The following is a 24,980-nucleotide window of genomic DNA, read 5'->3' as shown; positions in this document are numbered from 1 at the left end:
ATTGAGTGTAGAGATTACTAAAAGTAAATAAAAGCTTTTTTTTAATTAAAAAAATAAAATGTGGCCTAGGCTGAAAATGTCCCTGAAGCACCTGAAAGGAAAGAAACAAAACTTCTCTGTATGGTAAAATCCTGAATCAGCCTCAGGATGCATCTAATAATACCCCACTGGAAGTGAGCTCACAATACAAAATAACAAAATACATTAGAAACCTAGAAAGGCAATATGTGTGCAAATGTATAGCACTTTTGTTACTAAGTAGTAGAATTCTTCTAAGCAGAGCAAACAAGCAGGCCATAAAATCTGGTGCCTTCTCGGTGAGGACACTTAGAACCCCATTAAAAAGAATTGGGAATTCTATCTACTATTACAGGCCCATGAAATGAAGGAAGCAAGTTACAGAATAATACGTTGAGACTTCATTTTGAGGGAAAAAATATAAAGATTATATATTTTTATGTGCATACAAGACAATACGGAAATATATACACCAAACTTGCTGGAGTAGGACTTGAGGAGGATTAACAGAAAAGAATTTAAACACCTGTGCTTTGTTCAGATATATATTTTCTTTTTTGACAATGAGTGTAATTTATTTCAATAAAGGAAAATAAAGAGATTTTTGTGTTTGTTCCTAACAGTGGCAGCTATTTTGTCTGAAACTAACAGACAAAACCCAATTTTCCAAGTGCAGTACAACGGCTGGGTACGGAGAAGTCAAGCAGTAGAGAGGAGGACAAACCTAGGGTTCTTTGAAAATCCTGTTTTTCACGCTTCTCTTCCTTTGGCGTCCTGTCACCTCAAATGTAATTATTCAGAAGCTGGTTTTCAGAAAGCGTCCCCTTCCAAGAATAATGTTCATTGAAAACAACTTGGAAATGATTCAAGAACTGACTGCAGGTCACAGTTGCCTTATGCAATAAACTTTACAGCCTTCCCCCAAAGAGGTCGGATCACAGCAATTAGAAAAGATGGTGAGACCATCCCCTTGCTTGTGCTTGGCTTAAATTTAATCAGGTAGTCAAATTCTAGTCTAAGCGGAATGATTCCATAAAAATATAGGAATACTAAAAGACTAACGACATTTTGAGGAATTGAGTTGTCTTGAGAGGTCTTGCTAAAAAGATGTCTTGTGTAAAAAAAGATACCTTACCTTTATAAGCCATGGAGAATCACTTGCTATGTTCCAAAGTTAAAAACCTTCTTAGAGATAAAAGGCATATAAAGCATTTCTAAGACAAAATTTAAAAATCGGTTAAGGAATTTTTGTCACATTGACATTTAGCATCTGAAAAACTGAGTACAGTTCATAATAAACATAAGAATTAGGAGACCGAGAGGATTCTAGTTTCCTTTTAACAAGATTTATCCTCCCATTGGCCAAATTTGGGGACATGTTGAACATCAAAAATAAACAGTAACTATGACTGTAAGACATCAAATGAATCTATGAGTCCACTGTGATACTCAAAAAAGAAAAGGGGAATGTTGTAGAGCGTTAGCTAATAAAGCTAGAGGGAAAGAGATCTAGAAAACCACCATTTTGAATCCCCAAGGCAATAACTGGTTCTGGCAAGGATCAGCAGTGTCCGCTAAATCGCTAAATCCATTAAGTGGAAGGTTGTGTAGAATATCCATACAATATGGAAGAATCACCAACAAATAGGAACCATTTGCAAAGAGGAAAAAAGCCTTTATAATGGAGAAATCTCTGCTCACCAATTTAACCAAGGGACTCTTAAATTCAGTACTAGTACAGCGACCTGGTATTGTTTCCTAACGTGAAGCAGTGAAAACACAGAAGATCACTAGTGAGATCTTCTTGCCAAGAATATTTAACCTGAATCCAATCAAGCCTTACATGGTTTATAGGAAATAAAAGGACTAGATGTTAAAAAGACAGCATCAGGAAACAACCATATCCAGAATGTGGGCCCTTCTGCAAGACAACTGTCCTGACTTTAAAATCCCATGTCATGCTCGCTTCAACAGCACATATACTAAAAGCCCAATGTCATTTCTAAGAAATGTGGGGAGATTATTCTAAACTAAAGACTAGCGATCTAAAATCAAATGCAATATACTCATCAAATCCTGGCTGGGGAGAAAAAGGAGGAAGTTACTGTTAAAAAATTCTGAAACAAACTGGAAAATTTGAATAGAAATTAAATATTCGATGATATTAAGAATTATTGTCAGTTTTCCTTGTGTGATCATGACATTGTAGTTATATACAGAAGAATTTCCATATTCATAGGAAATACATGCTTAAGCTTCTAGAGATGAAATATCATGATGCTTGAAATTTAAAATAATAGAGTAGTACAGTGGAAAGAAGATTGCCAAAATCTGTCTTGGACCTTTAAAACCAAGCAATTATGTGTATTTATTCATTTTTATTGAGAGAGAGCAGATGAGAGGTCAGAGGCAGAGAGAGAGAGAGAGAGAGAGAGAAAATCCCAAGCAGGCGCCACGCTCAGCTCAGAGCCCAATGCGCTTGATCTTGGGACCAGGAGTTCACAGCCTGAGCCGGTATCAAGAGTCAGTCAGTTCTAAGCCACCCTGGCACCCCTACCTTAACTATTCTAAAGAAGTTGTTTGCTTTTCCTCATTGGTTTACTCACATTCATTCAAAGACTACACCCAAAACCTGCTTTAATTATTGCAAATATTCTAATGCTAGAATAGAAATAGAAACCCCCAAATCAGCAGCACAAGATTTAGATGTGTAACTGGTTTTAGACCCAAATAACAAGCTTAACAGCAGTAAAACAAATTGTTTATTACAGCATATAATGTGTTATATTAAATTTACACAATGATATATAAAAACACATACTGTTTATATCAAACAGTAATTTAACATCAATAGAAATATCAAAAACAAATACTACTCATGCACAAAACATGCATATATTGGTATAAAAAACAATTTTACACAATACTGTTTACCAAAAAGAATTTTTTTTTTTTTTTTTTTTTTTTTTTTTTTTTTTAAAAGCCCTTCCAGACAGGGTCAGTGGTCCAATCTGGACTGGATTGCACTAATATGTTTGGGCCAATGCTTAGGCGGCACAGTGCTCAGTGAGCAATTCTGGGCTTGAAGTCACACTCAAAGTTTATTTCATTAGAAGTGAATTTCTCAGTACCCAAGGACCAAAATGTTATCCCAAAGGCAAGACTTTCCAGGAAGAAATGGCTGGATCTGCTGCAAATCAGAGAGGAGGAGAAAGGCATCAAAATGTTGACTAATCGGCCCTAAAAGGGTTACCGTAACCAGGGCCTAGGCACCAAGTGTGGCAAAAGTTTTAGTGAATCCTTTGAAGGTTATTACCAGCCTCCCTTATCCAGGTCACCTGCTCTGGATCTCGGGTCTGGTCTTCAAGTTCTGAGTCCAGTAAACCAAACAGTTCCGGGAAGAAAACGGAATGGGGATACAGCTAAGAAAGGAAGACGATATAAAAACTTACAGAAAACCATGACCGGCCGTCGTACCTACTTCACACAATCGTATGCGATGCCCCTCAACCGGGAAAACCCTCGTGGAGACACTGTCCTAAAGGACCAAGAACCAAATGTATGTCCTAAATCCCATCCACCTGACCTTCAGGGTCAAAAGTCATCTGAATCTCACCCCAGTTACGACCTGAACATCGAAACCTGTGCCTTCACAGATGCTCAGAGTATTTCAAATAAAAATCACCTGATACCACAAAACTCGTTCACTACTACCACCAGTAAAACTCAGTATTTACTCCTAACCAGCAAAACATTCTTTACCTTCCATTAAAGGCACTAGTGTCCCTACACGATGAAGACGAGACATAATTTACCCCAACAAAAGGAAAAGCATTCCATGAAACTGTCACACAGAAACAATCAGCCGCCACCTTTTTTTCCTGGGTAACTAGACAACAGCCCATTCTCCCCGCCAAGGATGTTCCTTAAACGGTCGTCATCAGTTTCAGGGAGCCGGACCGAAAGCGGAGGATTTTCTTCTTGAGGTTATGCGAAGCCTTGATTTTGACAAAGGTTTTCGTGGGGTTGCTGTGGAGGTCTGGGCCCGCGACCGCCTGGATGGGGAGAGTCTGCACAAACTGGGACCAGATCAGGCCCCCGCTCTCCTCGGAGTCACTGGAGCTGGTGCTGTCGCCCGCGAACTCCCCCTCGCTCACGCTGGACTCGCTGTCCCCGAAGCAGTTGGTGGTGTAGTTGCTGCGCTCGTCCTCGCTGGTGTCCAGCACGGTGGAGTGGAAGAGCGACTCGCACTCGGCCGAGTACTCCGAGTCGCTGGCCACGTAGGCGTAGGGGCTGGCGNGAAATCGAGCGCGGGCCGCTCCTCGCCCGCGAAGGCCGCAGCCAGCAGCGCGGCGGGGGCCGCAGGGGGCGCTGCCGGAGGCGCAGGCTGCAGGCCGCCTTTCTGGGACAGCCTTTTCAGCGGCTGCCCGGCNCTGGGGGGGGGCCCGGTCCCAGCGGTGGGGCCCCGGGCGTGTTCCTGCGAAGCTGGCTTGGCATTCTTGGGCAGATGCTTACTCGGAAGGTCGGTGGCGGCGCCCTCGGGCGGGGCCGACCTCTTGCTTTCCATCTGTTCTGCCTTTGATTCTTTCGACCACTGCTTCGGTGGGGAGAATGTCCCACTGTCCAAAGAGGGCATTCCGCCAGGGGCCAAAAGCACCTGTTTAGGATTCTTAAGGTTCCCGCTGCTGCCCTGTGAGACGCCCCCCGTCGCTCTGACACAAACGCTCCCGTTCCTCAGAAGCCCCTTCGTGGGGTCGGCGTTCACACTGGTTCTTGGTTTGTTGGTCCTTACGGGGTGTGTTTTTTTCTGGACCAGGCTCAGAATGTAGCCATCCATCTTCTTACTGGACGAAGGATGGGGAGCAGACCACAAACTGCTTGGAGACGGCAAGGAAGGCTCTGTCTTGATGGCGTCCAGCTCAGATCCATCACAAATGTCACCGGCATGGTTGCCAAGCCTCTCCTCTTCCCTCAGAGGGTTGCCCGTCAGGCAGAGGAGAAACATGGGGCTCTGCACGGCCACGGCGTGAAGCGGACTGGGGTAGCGGTACACATCATTCCCGTTTTTAGACACCAGATCACACTGGTACTTGGGATGCACATCTGCAATGACACCAAGGGAATTAAATTGTGATGTGGAGGGGGAATGGCAAACTGCCCCTGAGGCCTGGTCTTCACAGCGGCCTTCTTTATATTCCAACCGTCCTATGAGATCTGAAAAACATTTAAAGGTACACTCTGAAGAAATGAATTGGTCAGCACCAGCTTGACTGAGGCCAGTTTCTATGAAAACGCATTCATGGGGAGAGAGAGAATGCTAAAGAATCAATCCTACAAGCTGCTGCCGTATTTTACATACAGCCCATAGTACTGGATGAGGGAAACAAATATTTAACAAAAATATTTGTAACAAGATACGATACATCCTCTGAAGGAAAAATATTCAGTCATTAAAAATACTTTCAAACTAATGGAGCGCCTGGGTGGCTCAGTTGGTTGAGCATCCGACTTCAGCTCAGGTCATGATCTCGCAGTCTTAGTTCAAGGCCCATGTTGGGCTCTGTGCTGACAGCCTGGAGCCCGCTTTGGATTCTGTGTCTCCCTCTCTCTCTGCCCCAGCCCCGCTTGCGCTCTCTTTCCGTCTCTCAAAAATGAATAAATGTTAAAAAAAATTTTAATGCATTCAAATTTGAATATTTAATGTATTCAAATAATATGGGGAATATGCTTTAAAGGTTCATGAAAAGCATGATATAATACCGGACTATGATTATGATTTTAGTCAGACTGTATATATGTGAAGAAAAAATTCTGAGATGAAGCACCCCAAGATGCCAATAGTAGCGTTGCTGTGTAGTGAGAAAGCAAGTGAGATTTACTTTCTTCTTTATTTTCTAAATTCTCAGTAAGTATGCACTGTATTTATAACTGGAAAAAGAAACATTTTTTGAGTCATTCTTTGTATGCTACCCTCTGTGTTCTATTCCTGGTTTCCTCTTGAAATACTGCAGATAAACTCTACTTTCTCTAAGCTTTCTCTTCATTTTCTATTTTTTTAAACCCAATTCATTTTTTTAAAATTTGTAATGGTTTTCTTTTTGGAAAGAGAGAGACAGAGTATGAGTGGGGGACAGGCAGAGAGAAAGGGAGACACAGAATCCAAAGCAGGCTCCAGGCTCTGAGCTGTCAGCACAGGGCCTGATGTGAGGTTTGAACTCATGAACCATGAGATCATGACCTGAGCTGAAGTCAGTTGCTTAACCAACTGAGCCATCCAGGTGCCCCTAGACCCAATTCTTACTGACATATGTTCAAGTATAACTGTCAATTGAAAAGTCAAAGGAACTGATCGAATTTTATTTGGAGAGTAATCAAATGTAAATAATAATCACTCTATATTTTCAAGAATGACACTAAAAAAAAGACAATGTTTTTTAAGCGGGAAGGAATCCTTGATAAGGTTTTAAGAGATTGAGCCGTAGGATTAATGAATAAATTTTCCACATCTTAAAAAAGTAGATGCCAAAATACAATGAAATCAAGCTTTCTTGCTGAATTAAATGATTTTTATGTCTTTCCTTGATGACTATTATAAACATCAAATCCCTTTAATGAACTTTAGAGAAAATCAAAGTTTTTATAGCTATTTAAGATATCCTGTATTATATTTATTCACTCAAATACTGAAAACTTACTATGTGCCAGATTCTATGCAAATTATTTAAGTTAAGGGAAAGCTCATGACCTTCAATGACAATTAGCAGTCCTGAGGAAAAATACAGTCTGGACCTAGTAATGACAGGATTCATTTGTAAAGAAAAGATAATTATCATATAAAAAGTGCTGTGTCCCTCTCCCCCACCTCCACTCCCAATAGCTTATTGCAACAAGGGGAAGAAACCTTTCCAGCTAGTATCATTGCCCATCTTTCCTCCTCTACTACCGTATCTTCACCCTACTTAAAGCACTGCCCTACATTTACCCACACTTTACTATTCTGTCCCTTTTTACTACTTACAGTTAAGGAACAAGACAGACATCTCAGTCTTCAAGGCCCAGTACAACTGCCTCAATTATGTCAAGAACTGGCATTTGGGAGATCAGGGGTCTGTCTTCAAGGAAAACCTATACCAAACGCCTTTAATGGGTTTTAAAGGTCCCCTCTGAAACCAGATCTGCAGAGTGAAGGGGAGCAATTACCAGTGAACTTGAGGCCTAGACACTCCAGATAACACAGATGTGTGCTTCCCCAAATGAGTGCTGCTGACAGCACAATGTACAAACACAGAGACACCAATTAGCAGCCTCGGTTGTTTGGCGTTAGGTTTGCACTGCTTGGATCTCAAAAGTTCAGCCTTACACCCAAGTGGAGAACACAGACGAAGCAAGAGTGCAGTGACCTGTGCTATAGCACCTACAGCCCTTCTTCTCTGCTCTTCTGAGGAATCACAGTAAAGTAGAACTGAAAAAGGAGTCCCTAGTTTCAGCAACAATTCTGCCATTCAGAAAATGAGGAGCCTCTTACGAACTGTTTTACGAAACCAAATGCCTCCTCTGTTCAATGAGAAGGTTGAACACAGAAATTTCTGAATTCCCTTAGTGTGGTAGAAAAACACGGACCTGACAGCTGGTCCTGAGCTTGAATCCTGCCTCTGCCACTCACTAGAACCTAACCTTAAACAATGAACCTGCCAACCTAACTAGCCCTCATTTTTCTGACATATAAACGGGAGCTAACAATACTTGCACCCCTGCAGAACTATTGAGAGGATTCAAAGGAGAGAAATACATGCAGAGCATCCAATACGGTGTTTGACACATAGCAGAAATGCAGAAACTTCCAATACCGACAAAAGCAGGACTCTCTCCCGAGGTCACTGCAAGGATAGCCCAAAGTGGGGGGACAATGGCACATGGCCCACTGGAATCTCATCTCACCCACCTGCGAAAAAAGACAGCTGCCATCATGCAAGACATTCTGGAGAACAGGGAGGGAACCACTGCTCCCTGGAGTGCCAAGCGGTCTGACATGACAGGTGTATTTGCCTTAGTGTAAGCTTTAGCTTTAAATGATTAAAAAAAAGAGAGAGAGAAAGAAAAAAAGAGATCCAAAGTGGCTTTCCAAAGAAATGCAAACAAGTTAAACTCCCAGCAAAGGCTCACAAACAGAGCTCAAGACCTGTAATGTTGGGACAGGATTCCTAAAGAGAAGCGGTCTTGCTACCATCAGAATGTAAAGCCAGGTCATGAAATGTAGCAAGTCGATGAAATTCTCTGACCTTTTGTTTTTCCGTTGGTAGAAGGGGTTAAAGCTAGATAATCGTTAAGGGCCTTTGACCCTTTCCAGTTGAAAATGTCTATCAATTCTAAAAAGTCTTACCTGCAGATTTGGGGCAACCTTCTGAGATAGTGAAGGTTGCCTCCAAGGGGCTGCAAAAGCAGGAGCTGGAATGACAACTGGATAAACACTCACTGAAGACCGAGTTAGAGGAATTGGAAAGGGATCCTGAAGCCCCATCACTCAGCTCATAAAACCCTACAAATAAAAACACCATTTGGAATTAAGACCATGTCAAGTAATAGCATACATTTGTGCTTAAAAGGAAAAGGATTAATCATCTAGAAAAGGTAGCAAAGGGACACTTTGGTGGAGTGGGGGAGCAATTTTGGTTCACTGGACTTAGTGTTGCGGTTGTATGGTTTTATTTCAAGTAATCCTTAGGAAAAGGCAAAGAGCCCGTATCGACGGGTACATTTCAAAGCTATTCTCACCCTCAAACTGACCTTCCTCTTTGACCCCACCTTTAAAGATGTGCAAGGAGAGAGACTTAGATCCATCAAAGCCTCAACTTTATCATGAATGTTTCAGAAAGAATAATTTGAAGGAAAAAAAACAAATCTATTTAAGGAGCCAAATGGCTTAAAAGAAAAAAAAAAAACTTTTGAAGTGGTCTCAGGAAGTTGAAGTGTGACTAATTTTCTAGCCCAGTTCGGACTTTCTCAAGTTTCAAAGGAGGACTGCTCTTCCAGAAATTTGAATAGAAGCTTTTATTTTTAAACTCAGGGGACTCCAGTCAGATCAGTCTCATTATTAAAAATTTGGTCGGTCATCTGGTTTTATTTCCCTCTCATACAACTGAATGGCAGACTGCTTTTTTTTTTAATTCTCTCTGCGCTAGAAACAAACGCCATTGCCTTGTGCAGGTCTGGGAATGTTAAACACGGTGACCTGAAGTAGAACTTGAGTGCAGGCTTCTGTCCTAGCGTCTCACACTCACCGGAGCTGGGCCGACTGTCTGTCTCCAGGTGCTCTTCAGACGTCTTTTCTACATCCAGTCTCAGGTCACTTATCTGCTTGTCTAGTTCCTGCAACTGATTCAGCAAACCAGCATCTCTTCTCCTCAAACAATTCTGATTGGGAAAAAACAAAAAAAGGAAAAATGAACTCATTTTGGTGACAAGGAACCAGCAAGTCTGCTCTGGGTATTCAAATTACCATTTGAAGAGTTCACGAAATCTTCCAAAACCAAAATTATTACTGGAGGACCTGAAATTTTAAAAAGGAAAAAAAACCTTCAAGAATATGTCCTATGTTTAATTTCACTATCTTACCTTTTGGGGTACTAGAAAGTTTCTTCATAAAAACAGGACTTGCTTTTTGTTTCAACTGATATATGCAAACTCACTTTGTATAGGTAAAGATAAGAAAACACAGTGTGATTCTTTTAAACCCTCTGTGTACACCCAATGTCTTACAAAACAGTGCTTCACAGCAGACGCTTTAATTTGAAGTCAGAGTGTAAGAGATTTCCTACAATACACTACACTCTTACTAAGGTGAGATTTTCTGGCCAAATGTCCTGCAGAGTTTTGTCTTCTATTAGTTGCTTTGTGGGGTTTAATCAGTCTTAGGGCCTTTGAAAGTGAGAAACTAATACTAATAGCCAGTGCCAAGTATAATGTGAGCTAGCAAAATCCAAAACCCTCAAGGGAAGGTCCATCAAGATTTGAACTCAACTCAGGTTTCCAAAGATGACATATCTGTAGTGCTAACTCACACCGCCACCTAGCGCTTCCTATTGCTGGAAAAGCAAAAGAACGAGAAAGGCATCTGGTTCAAATCATGAATGCCAAGTCTACAAATGAAAATAGTACCACGAACACTGACTGGACTGAAATTCTCCTGACATGCTGTCTTGCTCCCCTCCAGGGGACAACAGGAATGTGCCACTCACAATCTTGAGATGCGTGAAGACAAAAAGGTGCTATTGTAAAAGACAATGCACAAAATGTCAATGACCAGGCATCACCAGCAAGAACGGAGTCAAACCAATGTTACTGCAAATCTGGTCTGCTACCAAAGAAACAGTAAAATGCCAAATGGGTATGGTACAAACCAGGATACATCCTTTAAAAATAGATACAACTGGGATGTCTATTCCTCCTGTCTGTCCTTTGATTTAAAAAGCTTGTAGACAAAAACCATATATGCCTGTTTGCCAGAATGAGTTTCTTCAAGAAAAATGAACCCAAGTAAAAGTACTTTGATGCTGAGAGACAGAGAGAGGGAGAGACTGGAAAGAGAGAAGTTATCTGAAAAGAGATAATACAAGAAACCCTTTGACAAATAACCACACAGCATCACTATGTTCGCTATTGGAGGAGGAAGGACATTATCTAGCATGTGTCTAGTTTCAGAGTGTATCACATGGTCAGAAAAAGATTCTTTTTTTCCCTCTGTCTCCAAAACTACATTTTTGAGGTCACCATAACAAAGCTGCCGCCATTATTCTGAGGCGGGGTCAAAAGCTGTTCATCAATACATTAAGCGCCAAAGTTCTTTTCCTTCCCCATGAACGAAGATGGCATAGGACTCGGACACTGACGGAAATCCAGTAAAAGAGAAATGCTAAGAGCAGCTTCTCTCTTCTTCCCCCTCCACCACCAGTCACATAAAATACGAGAGGACGGGGCACTCTTCTCCAGCCAAATTTCTATCCTTTGCATCTGTGTTCGCTGCCTCATACAAAAGGCTTCTATATATGAAATGAAGCAGCAGCCCAGGCAAAAGCTGGCGTGCGGGGCAGCGCCCTGGGAGGGGCAGGGCTCCCTACGTGCGCTTCCGCGGAATCGTAAAATTCAGCGCTGGACAGTTAACCTCGCCCCACGCCCCCTCCTCGGCTTTTGTCCCTTCTCGGCGGGAGGACACGAAGCTGAGACCTCCAAAAGAAATGGCATTTTAAAGGAGGGTTTGCAAACATTCGGGGAGAGGCCGTTGCGTTCGTCGAACGAAGGGATTTGAAGGTTACAACGAGGCGATTCCAAGAATCCGGAAGGCAGAGCCGGAGGGGAGGNCCAGCAAACCCCCTCCTGGCGCCCGCCTCCCCGCGCCGGCCCCTGCGCTCCGAGCCGCGCTCCCCCAGGCTTCCCCCTCTCCTGTCAGGGGCGCCGCTGGCGCTCAGCGCCGGCTCCTCCTCGCTCGGCCCTCCCCGCCCCTCCCCGTCTCCTCCCCCGCTCTTCCCGCGGGCCTCCTCGCCCCCTTTTCGGGTTTACTGCACCCAATTTTTGCCTCGCTCCTCATTGGTTCTTTCCCCTCGCACAAAGCAAGGGGCGAGCGCCTCGAGCCCCAGCATCCTGTTACAGTCGGCCTCGCAGCCAGGGTCGCGAAGGGACGCGGCCGTTGGGCTCCCCAGAGAACTTTCTGAAACTCGACCGACTTGCAGCTCACGGCCTTAACCCTTTCCCCCCACGTCCACTGTTCGCATCCACTCACGTTGATTTCGCTTTCTCTCACCTTGCCAAGCAAGGCACTGCGCGTGTGTTCAAAGACCACGTCTGTGGGCTCGGTTTCTTTGGCTCCGCTTGGCACAGCTGTGCAGGCAATAATACCAAAGCACAGTGCAATGTCGTTCTCAAACTGTCTCACTCGCAGTTCTGTTGCGGTTTTATTTTATTTTATTTTATTTCTCACGAAAGGCATATAAAATTAGGCAGGAGGATGTCGCTGTAAAGCAAGCGGTTGCATCAATTCTTTTACGAGCCTGGGGTTTAATGTGCGCGCGCGCGCCTGCGCGCTTTGGTTTTTGTTTGGGCTTTTTATTGTTGTTATTTGCGATCTTGGGCAAACGCAAGAGCCCAGACTCTGAAATCAGGCTGTCTGAATGTGAATCCTGTTCCAGCCTTGACTAGCTGTGCAAACAAGTTACTTCGACTCTCTATGCCTTTCTTTCCCCAACTGTAAAATGGAGCTACTAACAGAACCTGCCTGTTGTAAGAATTCTAATAATATATACTATATAATATGTATTTGTGGGGCGGGGTGAGGGTGTGCGTTTACAATGCGGCAAGCACGTAGATAGTAAGGATTATATGAGTTGTGGCTTTTTTTCCCCCTCCAGAGAGACCTATAAACTTTCCCCCGAGGTAGCATTTGTGGTATGGTCACCTCTGCTTGGGACACTGGTCACAGGGAATTTCAGTGGGATGGAGAGGTCTGGAAAGGCCGCTAGCTGGCTTGTCCATGGAAAAGCACCATTATCTGTTTTAAAAGCAATACATCAAAGAGTCTCAGAAAAATCCAACAAGTCACAACCTGCTGAAGTTCAGGCAAAGTGCTGTGTGAAGGAATGCATCCTATATCATTATTTCAGGCTCTAACACCTTTGCCCAGCTGCCCTTTCTACCCTGTGTGGTCTAACCTTCCCTCCAAGATCAGTTCACTTCCCTCTTCTAAACTCTGGTTAATTGTAGGAATATCTGGTTCTTACCAAATACGGTTTGTTTGGTTATTTATCTGGGTGTGTACGCACATATCTATATATGTAGGTATTTATGTGTATTTCTTCTCTCCAATTACGTTATAAAAGTTCCCTGAAAGCAGAGGCTGTTTTAATACCCTCTTAGTATTACCGTATTCAAAATAGTGCCTTGCAAGCATTCAACTGATGTTCTCTAGAGAATCAAGAAAATATTGACTGTAAATGTTTACCTTAACATACTATCTAAATTAATAGCACCCATTTAATCTCTGCAACAAGTAGAATCAACCCAATATTTACTAAAAACAAAAACACAAAAAGTTCCCTTGCCACCCTCCATTGACCTCCCCATTGCCATCCCTCACCGACATTAAAGAAACTACACTACAACCATGATTCCTAATTAACAAGGTTGTTTATTAGATCTAAAAACAGAATTATGTTCAAGTGTTCATCAGCATACGAAATCAATTCTATTCAGGTCACCTCTTCTTTATGCCAACTGTGTGCCCAACACTTTTCTCAGGAACACAGGGACTAATTTTCTTCCGTAACTTCAGTAGGCACTGAGGAATAATGACAGTTCCTGCATGCCAAAGGCCACTCACCCATGTCCTCATCATTGTCTCATTCTATTAATTTCTAAGCAAGCTTCTTGCTTTCTAGCTCTGAATTAGACTTCTTTTGGCTGGGTGGAGTCTATTATTGTGGCCTGGGTTATGTCACACATTGACAACTATATTTATATAGCTGGGGGTGGGGGGCAGGGGGAAAAAGCTGAAACATGTTTTACACCCTACTAATAAATCTTGTTAAAGCAGACAAGTCGCTATGTCTCCAAACCTCCCAACCATCTCGCCCCCCTCCCCACCAAATGCCGCTTGGAGCTGGCTCATTAGTCCAAAGCAAACCATTTGCCATAACAGCTTGTACATCTCCATGAAAAAGTGTTCCCAGCAAGTTTAAATATTAAAACTAATGTATTCAAATGGTTCCACCAGTAAAATGGTCACAAACAGGAAAAAGAGGTTATGCTTTCCAAAGTATCCATTACACATTAATAAATAATGCTGTTCATTCACATGCCAATTAAAACAAACTTGGGCTGTCAAGTGAAATTAGAAGCAAGGAGCTCAATGCTGTAATTGTTTTGTTTGTGTGTGTGAGTTTTGGGGGCTTTCCTGTTTTGTTTTGTTTTGTTTCTGAAAACGCCCAATGTCATCAGATTAAGCGTGACTAGCTGAGTTGCCCCTCTTCTCTTCCAAACAGCCGAAGTTTCTCCTCTCCAGTCTAGTCCTGGCTTTTCTTTCCTCTTTGATTCTTTGTTTTGGTGGCAGGTATTCCGGAGGCGGTTGAAGGTAATCACCCAGGGCTCACAGCTCCCTTCTGTTGCCAAAAGGATCTCACTTCCTCCTGCTGTTTTGATTTTTCTTTCTCTGCTTTTTAAAGCAGGTGCTGGTACTTCTTTCTCCACGAATGCTACTTTGTTATCTCTCCTTTCCAGTACTGGGCAGCCCTAGTTAGTTCTTTTGTTTAGGCGCTCCACCCAAGCCTCAGTTTCTCAGAAAAGCTGTTAGTCTCCACTCAGCCTGGCACTCAAGATGGAGTGGATCCGACGCCTGGGGGGCCTGGGGGGTAAGATTAAAATTGCTAACATGAAAAGTCTTGACTCAGTATGTCGTAGTTGGGTAGTTTATGCTTCGAGATATTTCCTGGGCACAGCCAGGAAGGGTCCCTCAGATCACACAGTTTGACCCTTTGCCCTTGGGCAGAACCCACCCACCGGCACCCCCACCGAAGTCTGAGAATCCCTCTACAAACGCCTGATCCAGCAGTGAACATTCTACTGCAGCCGGGCAAAATAAGGAGCATCAATTGCACGTTTTGCTCTCGAGCAAAACAACAAAATGATGCCTTGCAGCTTTTATGGCCAAACAAACACAAATGATGTAATTGGGAAAAGCTGTCTCCAAATAGAAGGAAAAAAATAAAGGGCAATCCTTTGAGTTGGGGTGATGACCACCATTCGAGGGTCTGGGATCAAAGCTCCAGCCAGACATCAAAGCCCATTTGAGTCTAATGCCAAAAGAGCCACAGTGAATTAAACTTCATATATAAACTAATTATAGCTTGACCCCACAATCAGGCTTCAGTGAGCACTTAGGGGGAAAGAAAGCAGACATTGAAACAAAAGATCAAGAAAAAGGAAAAGTTGGTAGCAAAACTGGGCAACATCATGGCCCTGACCACTTTAAAACTCTTTTTGAGGGCAGAGGGGAACCAAGGAATGGTGGTGGAAACAGCAGGCTTTTGACAATGCTGGTCTTGTTTGCAAGGCTGTGAAATAGCTCTTTCCACCCTCACTGACTCGTGCACAACCACACACTTCCTTATTCCTGGAAGAAAAGGTTATCTGTTAACTGTTTTAGCATTGTGATGAAGGTTCCCTGTCACCAGGTTTCTGTTGAAGCAGCACTAGATGATTCCATGAAGTTTGGGGGGGAGTTCTTCAGAAAGCTCCGCTTCCTATACTGCATGCCCTAAGTTCCAAACACTCGCTGTGGGAGTGACTTGCATTCCCCCACGTCTTCATCACTGAGGTCTCCACCAACCTCAGACTTGAGTCCCTTACCTCCGCCATTTACAGATGGAAGGTGGTACGTAACCACGTGTGCAAATACCCTAGAGCATGGCCTTTACTAATACCATGAAACGACTTCATTCCCAGGCAAAATTTAAACGTGTTTCAGAGACAAGTGGTCACTTTAAAGAATTGTATTTGGTGGGTTTTGCCCTTACTCTGCTGTATTGGGACGGGTACATAATTATCTGAAATTCTCCATCTCCTGAACTAACAAACTATTACACATATAATTTTGTAATCCGCAGAACATTTTCAAACGTTTTTATTTGTAGATAAGCACTAGTGATTTCTTAAAGTAACAAAATCTAATTACAGCCCGAGTCTCTTTCATGAGAGAAAAACATTTTGAAGCAGGCATTCCCATAAGATAAAAACAAATACATACCATCATCACTACCTTGTACCTCTTTAAGTAATCACTCATTTATTCAACAGATATGTATTCCTAATACATGACAGGCACTGGGGATACAGCGGTGAACAGACAGACATAATCCCTACCTTCATGAAGTTTATGGTCGAGGATTTTAACTGGCAGTAATTAAATAATACATACATATATGTACATATATACATATATGTATGTATATATACATAATATATACATATTCAAATATATACATATTTCCATGTATATTTTCAAATATATGTATTTCTAAATTTCCAAATGTGTGTATATATATATATATATAATTCCAAAATGTGAAGCAACTACCTCAGTCAGCAAAGTAATATTTTCAAAGCAGACATATGCCATAATTATATCTAAAAAGTCACACTCAAGTAAAATCACAAAAAAATCATGACATTTATAAAAACTGTTTTTTACAGGGAGAGGGATCTTATATTTTACTTTTTATTGTCTTTTTAAAAAAATATTTACTCCCCTAAAAGTTATACTTTAAATGTCTATAGGGAGGGGAACTTGGGTGGCTTAGTCAGTTGAGCTTCCGACTCTTGATTTCAACTCAGGTCATGATCCCAAGGTCTTGGGATCAAGCCTTGCATTGGCCTCATGGAGCCTGCTTAAGATTCTCTCTGGGGTGCCTGGGTGGCTCAGTCAGCTAAGTGTCCAACTTTGGCTCAGGTCATGATCTCTCAGTCTGTGAGCTTGTGCCCTGCATCAAGCTCTGTGCTGACAGCTCAGAGCCTTGAGCCTATTTCAGATTCTGTGTTTCCCTCTCTCTCTGCCCCTCCCATGCTTGCATCCTATCTCTCTCTCAAAAGTAAAATAAAAACAATAAATTTAAAAAAATTCTCTCTTTCCCCCTNGATACGTCCTATATAGCAAGATTATTCAACATTCTCATCTAAATATCAGTCATTGAAAGGTAGTAACTAGTATACATAATTAAACTTCAAGCTAATGAATTACTTTACAATTACCTTTTCCTTAGAACAATCTCAGAAAGGAGAAAGAGAAAGCATCGCTCCAACCCATGGTATTATGAGCGATTTCCAGCATGGTTTCCTGATCATTTTCACACTAGCAGCGAGCAATGACTGAGGAAGATGTTTTGCAGCAGAGCTCTAGGTTACTAACATTTTCGAAAGCAGAGGCTGTTGCTTTAGGATTGAGACAATTGGTCCAGTTCCTTCGTTCCCTTGGCTCCTATGAACCTAACCTCTCTGGGGCCAGGCAGAAACTGAACCAGAACTCAAAACAAGCTTCCACACTGAGTTCTGGGCCCATGATTCCCTCCAACACCCACAAAGCAGCTTTAATTAAGATCCCTCAGGGGCCGAGGAATCCCTGTGGAAAAGCCCAGAATGCCATTATCACCCTGTGAGCGGCTAAAAGCTCTCACTGCAGGCTGAGGCTTAGGTGGCCCCACGGGGAGCCTGCTTCCTCTAATCCCATTGCACCTTTGCAGAGGCAGCGTGTGAAGAGTCGCACATCTACTTCAAACAGAAGTTGGGCCTTGGGTGTGTTTGGGCTGAGGGGAAGGCTGGGGGTTGAGAAGAGCCTCAGATTCAAAGAGAAGTCAGCTGGGATGACAGGCAGTGGCTGTATGCGGCTCCAGCCCCCAGAGACCGAAGCGGCTGATAGGAGGGCTGGGGGCTCCATTTCCATCTCTCTCTGCACCTCAGGGGTCTCTCCCTCCATAGCCAGGATCCTTTGAAGTCAGGGAGGATGGTTTTGACAACAGATGGGACAATTCGCTTCTGTTCGGTTTGGTTCCTGCAGACTGAATTCAGAGTCTCGAGGGAGTTTTTGCCTGATGATGAAGAAACTGACATTCTGTTAGACCCAGCTCGCAGGCCCGATGGAGGAATGTGGTTGACCCTCTCTTGCCTTTCATAGAAGCTGTTTCCACAGGACAAAGAATCTGATTCTAAGGTGAGAGTATACAATCGGGGTCAGGGCAGCCTGAATTTGAATCCAGCTGTACCCCAATCTGCTCCTAGGTAGCATTCGCCAGGACACTGCTGCCGCCAACTTTGACCTCTCTCAGCAACAACCTCGTTGTTCTCATCTGTAAAATAGGGCTCATAGCAAACCTTAGAGAAAGGTTGTGAAACGTCTAGGAATAAATGTTGGTTACCCCAAAGTCTCACATGTTATACACGCACGGGCACACCCACGTGCCCACACAGAATGAACATTTAAAGATATCCCTCCTCTAGGGGCACCTGGGTGGCTCAGTCAGTTAAGCGTATTACTTTGGCCCAGGTCACGATTTCGCAGTTCGTGAGTTCCAGCCCTGCATCGAGCTCTGTACAGACAGGTCAGAGCCTGGAGCCTGCTTCAGAGTCTTTGTCTCTCTCTCTCTGCCCCTCCCCTCCTAGCTCGCTCTCCCTCTCTCTCTCTCTCTCTTTCTCAAAAATAAATAAATGTTTAAAAAATAAAGACATCCCCATCAGAAAGAAATCATCATTAACCAGTGCTTTGACAGTTTTCATACATTGTTTTGAAATTTTTCTTAAAGCATATGTGTCTTTCTGTTTCAGAACACTCTATTTGGTTTGGGACTGGAAGGAGGTCCAAGAGACTTTTGAGAAGTAGTAGCGCTGTGGTTTCTTTCTTCCACTGGCTTCGTGGACTGCCAAGGTAGGTCACGAGGATCTGCCCTTAGAAACCATACGGACCACTAGAGCAATGTGGTGTATTGGAAAGAACATAAGCTCTGGCCAGAGTTCAGCCCCTTAAAAAAGTCCTGAGATCTCTCTGTAAAATGGCCTCATCTGTAAAATGGGCTCACAGTTCAGTCCCAAAGAGTAAATGTGAAGGATCTGTCACGTTAGTAAACACTAGAGCAATGTTGACTCCTTCTTTCTTCTCCTTCATCTTTTATCTGAGGCATTATTTAGGTTAATGACATTTATATAGCTCCTTCCTTTTTGGCATAGCCTTTTATTATGGAAAATTTCAAAACACAAAAGTACAGAGGACAGTATAATGAGTTTGCATGAAACCACCACTAGACTAACAATTATGAACAGATTATAAACATTTGGAAATGCATATTTTCATCATTTGGGGACTCAAAGATATAAAACAGCATTACAGATCAGAGCTGTATTCCCCATCATTAATTTAGTGCCAACCATATAATAGACACTCAATAAATGCTAGATATTATTATAATCGACATTATCATTTTTTCTAAACTTATCCAGAAATTTTTTATGGACCTTATATAAAACACCTTTCATCCAGAGGGCCCAAAGCATTTCCCACAATCTTTACAGGATATCATGATGTGGGGAGATGAAGTAACCCTGAAGAAACAGCAGTGAAGTGTTTCTCCCAACCTCCCAGGGTAAGACCCTGGTGACTGGCCCCATGGTTCTGACTGCTCCTGTGCACCAGTGACACTCTCGTGTCCTAACTCCTGTGCACCGATGATGTTCTCCCTCATGTCCTGTCTCACCTATTAAGCTTGGGAGTGAGCTCCCTGATAGCTGAATTCATACCTGATATGATTTTACCTTCCAGAACAAGTAGCAGGACAATCAGGTGGGTGCTTCCTGTTTGTGTAAAGTCATGGAGTCTGGAACAAAGTACTATTCGGAAAAGAACTAGGTAAAGCAAATTAGCTTGAAAATTAGTTAAAGCATCCCCAGTATCTAAATTGCATTCCCTTGGTTTGGGTTAGAGAGATGTTTTTTTTTTCATAAACAACTACATCTACCGGTACACAGATTAAAACAAACAGATCCTTTTGGTCACTATACATAGAAACTCTGAAGCCAAGAATGCTTCTTCAAAAACTCAGAAGTCAATCTTGGCTTAATTAGTGTTGCCTCTCTTGTTCAATTAGATTTTAAACTCCTCAAGGGCAGGGCCAAATCCTACTTCATCTCTAACTCCCTCAGAACAAAGCTGGATACAAAGCAGATACTCACCAAATGCTTGTTTGATTCAGTCACCTTTCAAGGTAGATTGAGATGGAGTTCCCTGCCAATGACACACCAAAAGGACTGACTTTGGAAAATTATATGAATTTATAATATTCATATTTAGGAACAAAACAAAACTGGGTGCTTTTCCTGTCTTTTCAAGTTTGTGCCTTTTGGGTAAAAAAATGAGGAAACAGGAAGAAGAGAAACCGTTCCATTTCTGAAAAGATAAGAATAAAGTCTGATAAAGACAAAAGGCATCTGAGGTCAGTAGAGTTAAAACAAACTCAGACTGGCCAGCCTGTTTGAAGTTGACAAGAAACAGAGAAATGACCCATCGGTCCATTATGGGGCACAGAGCAGCTTAATCAGCATTTCATCAAGGAGGCAACATCAGGTAGTCCGGCCAAGCCAACTGGCCCTGTGCAGAGAGGCCTGGGGATTTTTATCCAGACGGTGCTTCTACCTGAGCTCATCTCTGTGTGTTTGTGTGTGCGTGTGAGCATGAGGAATGGACGGGGTCATCACTAATCTGGGGTTCATACTTTCTCATTGCTTCCCATAGTGGAATTCCTATGAAGATTTTTGGGAAATGGTTTCATTTTGTTTTGTCATTCATTCAGATTTACTCCTTTGTGATAATCCAGAGCACCTCCCAGAGTCCTAAGCACCAACTAGGAGTTTAACAAATGTAACTGAATTAAATAGGTGCAAGAGGTAGAAATCACTAACAAAATATTAAACAAATGCCATTTCCACCAAGGATATACTCCGGCGAGGGCCCTTCTTACTGAAAGTGGTTTCCTTCCAAAGATGGGTGCATGGGAGCCCACTTCTCTGAGCACAGAAAGGTTTACATTAAAAACCGATCAACCTTGGGGCACCTGGGTGTCTCACTCAGCTGAGCATCTGACTTTGGTTCAGGTCATGATCCCACGGTTCGTGGGTTCCAGGCCCGCATTGGGGTCCCTGTGTCATCGCAGAGCCCACTTGGGATCCTCTGTCCTGGTCTCTCTCTGCCCTTCCCCCACTCATGCTCACTCTTTCAAAAATAAACATTAAAAACTTTCTTTTAAAAAACTGTTAAGCCTGGAACTAATCTAACACTGTACATTAACTGGGATTAAAATAAATATTTTAAAAAAAAGTTCAAACCCCAAGTCCTTCTGTTCTACTGAACATGTACCTGGCAGACCCAAATATACTCTGACTGACGCTGAGCTCTTCCCAAGATTTTTCCAGGAAGCCAAGATCTTACCTTGCCAACCACAGGCTGCTGTGGCTGCTTGAGTCAGCACAAAGGGAGGGAAACCTGGTTCTGGTGCACAACGGGTGTCCCTTTATGCTACAGGCTGCACCACGCACCTGGGGGATTCACTGGCTTAAAAAAAACAACACAGATTTTGAAAAAGCCCAGAGTTGACATGCACACCTTTTCCTTTCCCTTTTAGCTCATTTCCACATCAAAGAATTAAGTTTCCCTGCTTTCAATAGAGCTGAGCCCCTTTTGGAATTATAACACATACCCCTCTGGTTATCTGCACCAGTGTGTCATCTGATATTGTCCCAGTCATGTTATCCCACCCTTTCCCCCTCCTTCCTTTTTAAACATCTCCCCTCCTCTGAAGATCCTAAATAAGCAGCGGCTTGGCAACGGAAGGCCGCGGAAACTAAAGTGGATCTTCGGTACAACAGATCCTGTTGAAGAAACACCGAAAACGGAGATCGTGTGACCCAAATGCAGACTTCGATCATTAATAACTCAAGAGGGGAAGAATGTGGATACATAGAGTCTGTGTTCCCAGGCATCACCAGGTATTTGCTCGAATCCTTCATCTTTACAAAAAATTTTTGTCATCCCAGATAATCTGTCTTCCAAGAAAGAATAAAATTAGCTTTTTACCTTTCCCCCATGCTATCAAAAAGAACAAAAACTCCAAGCCAGGTGATTATGTTCCAGTCTTCTATCTATCCCCTTCTACCCGTCTGCTCTAACTGGAAGCCTATCAAAAGAACGTGGATAATGAGGCTACCTTTCCTATTGACCTCGCTGTTTATAAACAACAACTGTTTATAAGCTTTTCCTTCTAGGAGAGGCAACGACATTTAAATTGCTGAAAATTATCAGCCTCAACTCATCTGAATTTCATTGTAGTGCTACTCATTCAGGAAATGGAAACCATGAGAAGTTTCCCTTTTTTTCCATATTGCCTCCAGATGTGACACGCCGAAGAATCTTTATTAAAATATCACACAGTAGCCAGTGCCTTATAATTTCTTCTGTCACCGTAGTTAGAATATGAATAACAAACTACTAATCATAGAAAAAAGCTCTAGGTGTTGTCTGGGATCAGCTTTAAAATTGCAACAGCCCTCACCCCGCCCTACAACTTCCAGCCACCCTACCCTGCCTTCCCTTGTTCTGTTTCCATAGTGTTTAATACCTTATTACACTATATAATTTACTTATTTATTACATTCATTGTTTATTGCCTGTCTCCCTTGCTAGAATGCAAGCTCCTGAAAGCAAGGATTTGTGTTTTGTTGACTGATATACCCCAAGAACCTAGGGGGCACCTGGGTGGCTCATCGGTTAAGCGTCCGACTTCAGCTCAGGTCATGATCTCATGGTTCGCGGGTTTGAGCCCCACATAGGGCTCTGAGCTGACAGCTAGCTCAGAGCCTGGAGCATGTTTCGCTTTCTATGTCTCCCTCTCTCTCTGACCCTCCCCTGTTCACGCTGTCTCTCTCTCTCTCAGAAATAAATAAAAAACATTTAAAAAAAAAAGAAGAAGAAGAACCTAGAACTGTACCTGGCATACTGTGCTGGCCCAAATAAATATTATTGAGTGAATGAATGAATGAGTCAGTTTGTCAGCCCTTTATTATATCAAAATCTCTAGTCCTGACCCCCAAATTGACACTAATGCCACATGTCCTTTTCCATATACACCACTAAGTTGTCACAAGGATTATCCGAATCTTCTTNCCCCATGCTATCAAAAAGAACAAAAACTCCAAGCCAGGTGATTATGTTCCAGTCTTCTATCTATCCCCTTCTACCCGTCTGCTCTAACTGGAAGCCTATCAAAAGAACGTGGATAATGAGGCTACCTTTCCTATTGACCTCGCTGTTTATAAACAACAACTGTTTATAAGCTTTTCCTTCTAGGAGAGGCAACGACATTTAAATTGCTGAAAATTATCAGCCTCAACTCATCTGAATTTCATTGTAGTGCTACTCATTCAGGAAATGGAAACCATGAGAAGTTTCCCTTTTTTTCCATATTGCCTCCAGATGTGACACGCCGAAGAATCTTTATTAAAATATCACACAGTAGCCAGTGCCTTATAATTTCTTCTGTCACCGTAGTTAGAATATGAATAACAAACTACTAATCATAGAAAAAAGCTCTAGGTGTTGTCTGGGATCAGCTTTAAAATTGCAACAGCCCTCACCCCGCCCTACAACTTCCAGCCACCCTACCCTGCCTTCCCTTGTTCCGTTTCCATAGTGTTTAATACCTTATTACACTATATAATTTACTTATTTATTACATTCATTGTTTATTGCCTGTCTCCCTTGCTAGAATGCAAGCTCCTGAAAGCAAGGATTTGTGTTTTGTTGACTGATATACCCCAAGAACCTAGGGGGCACCTGGGTGGCTCATCGGTTAAGCGTCCGACTTCAGCTCAGGTCATGATCTCACGGTTCGCGGGTTCGAGCCCCACATAGGGCTCTGAGCTGACAGCTATCTCAGAGCCTGGAGCATGTTTCGCTTTCTATGTCTCCCTCTCTCTCTGACCCTCCCCTGTTCACGCTGTCTCTCTCTCTCTCAGAAATAAATAAAAAACATTTAAAAAAAAAAGAAGAAGAAGAACCTAGAACTGTACCTGGCATACTGTGCTGGCCCAAATAAATATTATTGAGTGAATGAATGAATGAGTCAGTTTGTCAGCCCTTTATTATATCAAAATCTCTAGTCCTGACCCCCAAATTGACACTAATGCCACATGTCCTTTTCCATATACACCACTAAGTTGTCACAAGGATTATCCGAATCTTCTTTCCAGATGCTCTTCACTTTCTCTCATCCCCTTTACCTTGTCTCTCTTCCCAGAGTATCAATTTTGGTCAATGACAACACAATCTACCAGTCCTAAGGCCAAAATCCTTGTTCTTTCTATTATTCTTACCTCTTTTTCATCCCTCAGATCACTAACTTATCAAATCCTTAAAGATGCTTTCTTCAAATGTCTCTCCGGTTGTCCCTTCCTCTCTATTCTCATATCCCCTGTCTACACAATTATCACCTCAAATAGACTCCTAATTGGCCTCCTAGCCTCTAGTCTCTCCCCCCTACAGGCTCTTTTGCATATCATAAGCATCGTTTTGAACACGTCAATCCTCTTCCAGAGCCCGCTGTGATCTGGCCCACCCAGCAAACCTGACCTCCCCGAGTGGTCAAATGGTCAGGAGCTAAATCTTGAAAAAGCAGAAAGTGTTGCATGGCAATTGAGTTATGGTAAGTAGGGGTGGAGAAAGGAGCAGAGGAGAGATCATAACTGCCAGGCTAATGAATTTGAATTCCATCCCAGAAGCCAAGAAGGGCAAGCTACTAGAAGTCATGTACATCAGGAAAATAACAAGACCAAAACGGTGTTTTCAGAAACATAGTATGGTGAGTGGGTATAGGTGCCATTGGAGGGGAGACTGGCTGGAGACAGAATTCATGGACTGACTAATGGCAAGATATTTCTAACTATTAATTCAGCAATAATCTGCCATGTGTGTGCTATATCTCTGGGGATATAGTGGGGAGTAGCTATTTCTTGGGGTTCTGGGAACAGTTAAGGAGAAAGCACCAAAGACCAGTAACGATAACCAGTAACAAGCCATCCACAGCCTCTGTCCTGGAGTCGACCTGGCCACTTCTAGCCCCAAACAACCTCTCAGATTTAAAAAAAAAAAGCACAGCTAGCCAGGCTAGGCATCACGACACCAACTCTCTTGCTCAGAGCTACTGCTCCTGGAGACCTGTTAGTTAGAAAAAGAAAAGAAGTGGGGCGCCTGGGTGGCTTAGTCGGTTAAGCGTCCGACTTTCGCTTAGGTCATGATCTCGCGGTTCGTGGGTTCGAGCCCCGCGTCGGGCTCTGTGCTGACTGCCAGCTCAGAGCCTGGAGCCTGTTTCAGTCTGTGACTCCCTCTCTCTCTG

At 42.9% G+C, this 24,980-nt stretch overlaps 1 protein-coding gene across 1 annotated transcript; it reads right to left on the bottom strand.

Moving 5' to 3' along the window:
- Nucleotides 1-2,979: 2,979 nt before the first annotated feature.
- Nucleotides 2,980-10,805, bottom strand: DACT1 (dishevelled binding antagonist of beta catenin 1). The gene is made up of 5 exons (XM_077769111.1): nt 10,800-10,805; nt 9,297-9,429; nt 8,399-8,554; nt 4,431-5,121; nt 2,980-4,389 (listed from the first exon to the last, which is right to left on the bottom strand). Exons 1-5 carry the CDS (start codon nt 10,803-10,805, stop codon nt 3,945-3,947), a joined length of 1,431 nt encoding a protein of 476 aa, XP_077625237.1. The 3' UTR covers nt 2,980-3,944.
- Nucleotides 10,806-24,980: the final 14,175 nt, after the last annotated feature.

The sequence above is a fragment of the Crocuta crocuta genome, unplaced genomic scaffold (assembly GCF_008692635.1).
Source record: "Crocuta crocuta isolate KB4526 unplaced genomic scaffold, BGI_CrCroc_1.0 scaffold10, whole genome shotgun sequence".
Classification (NCBI taxonomy): Eukaryota; Metazoa; Chordata; class Mammalia; order Carnivora; family Hyaenidae; genus Crocuta; species Crocuta crocuta.
The sequence above is the reverse complement of the archived record's forward strand: the minus strand, read 5'-3'. Positions and strand labels throughout refer to the sequence as shown.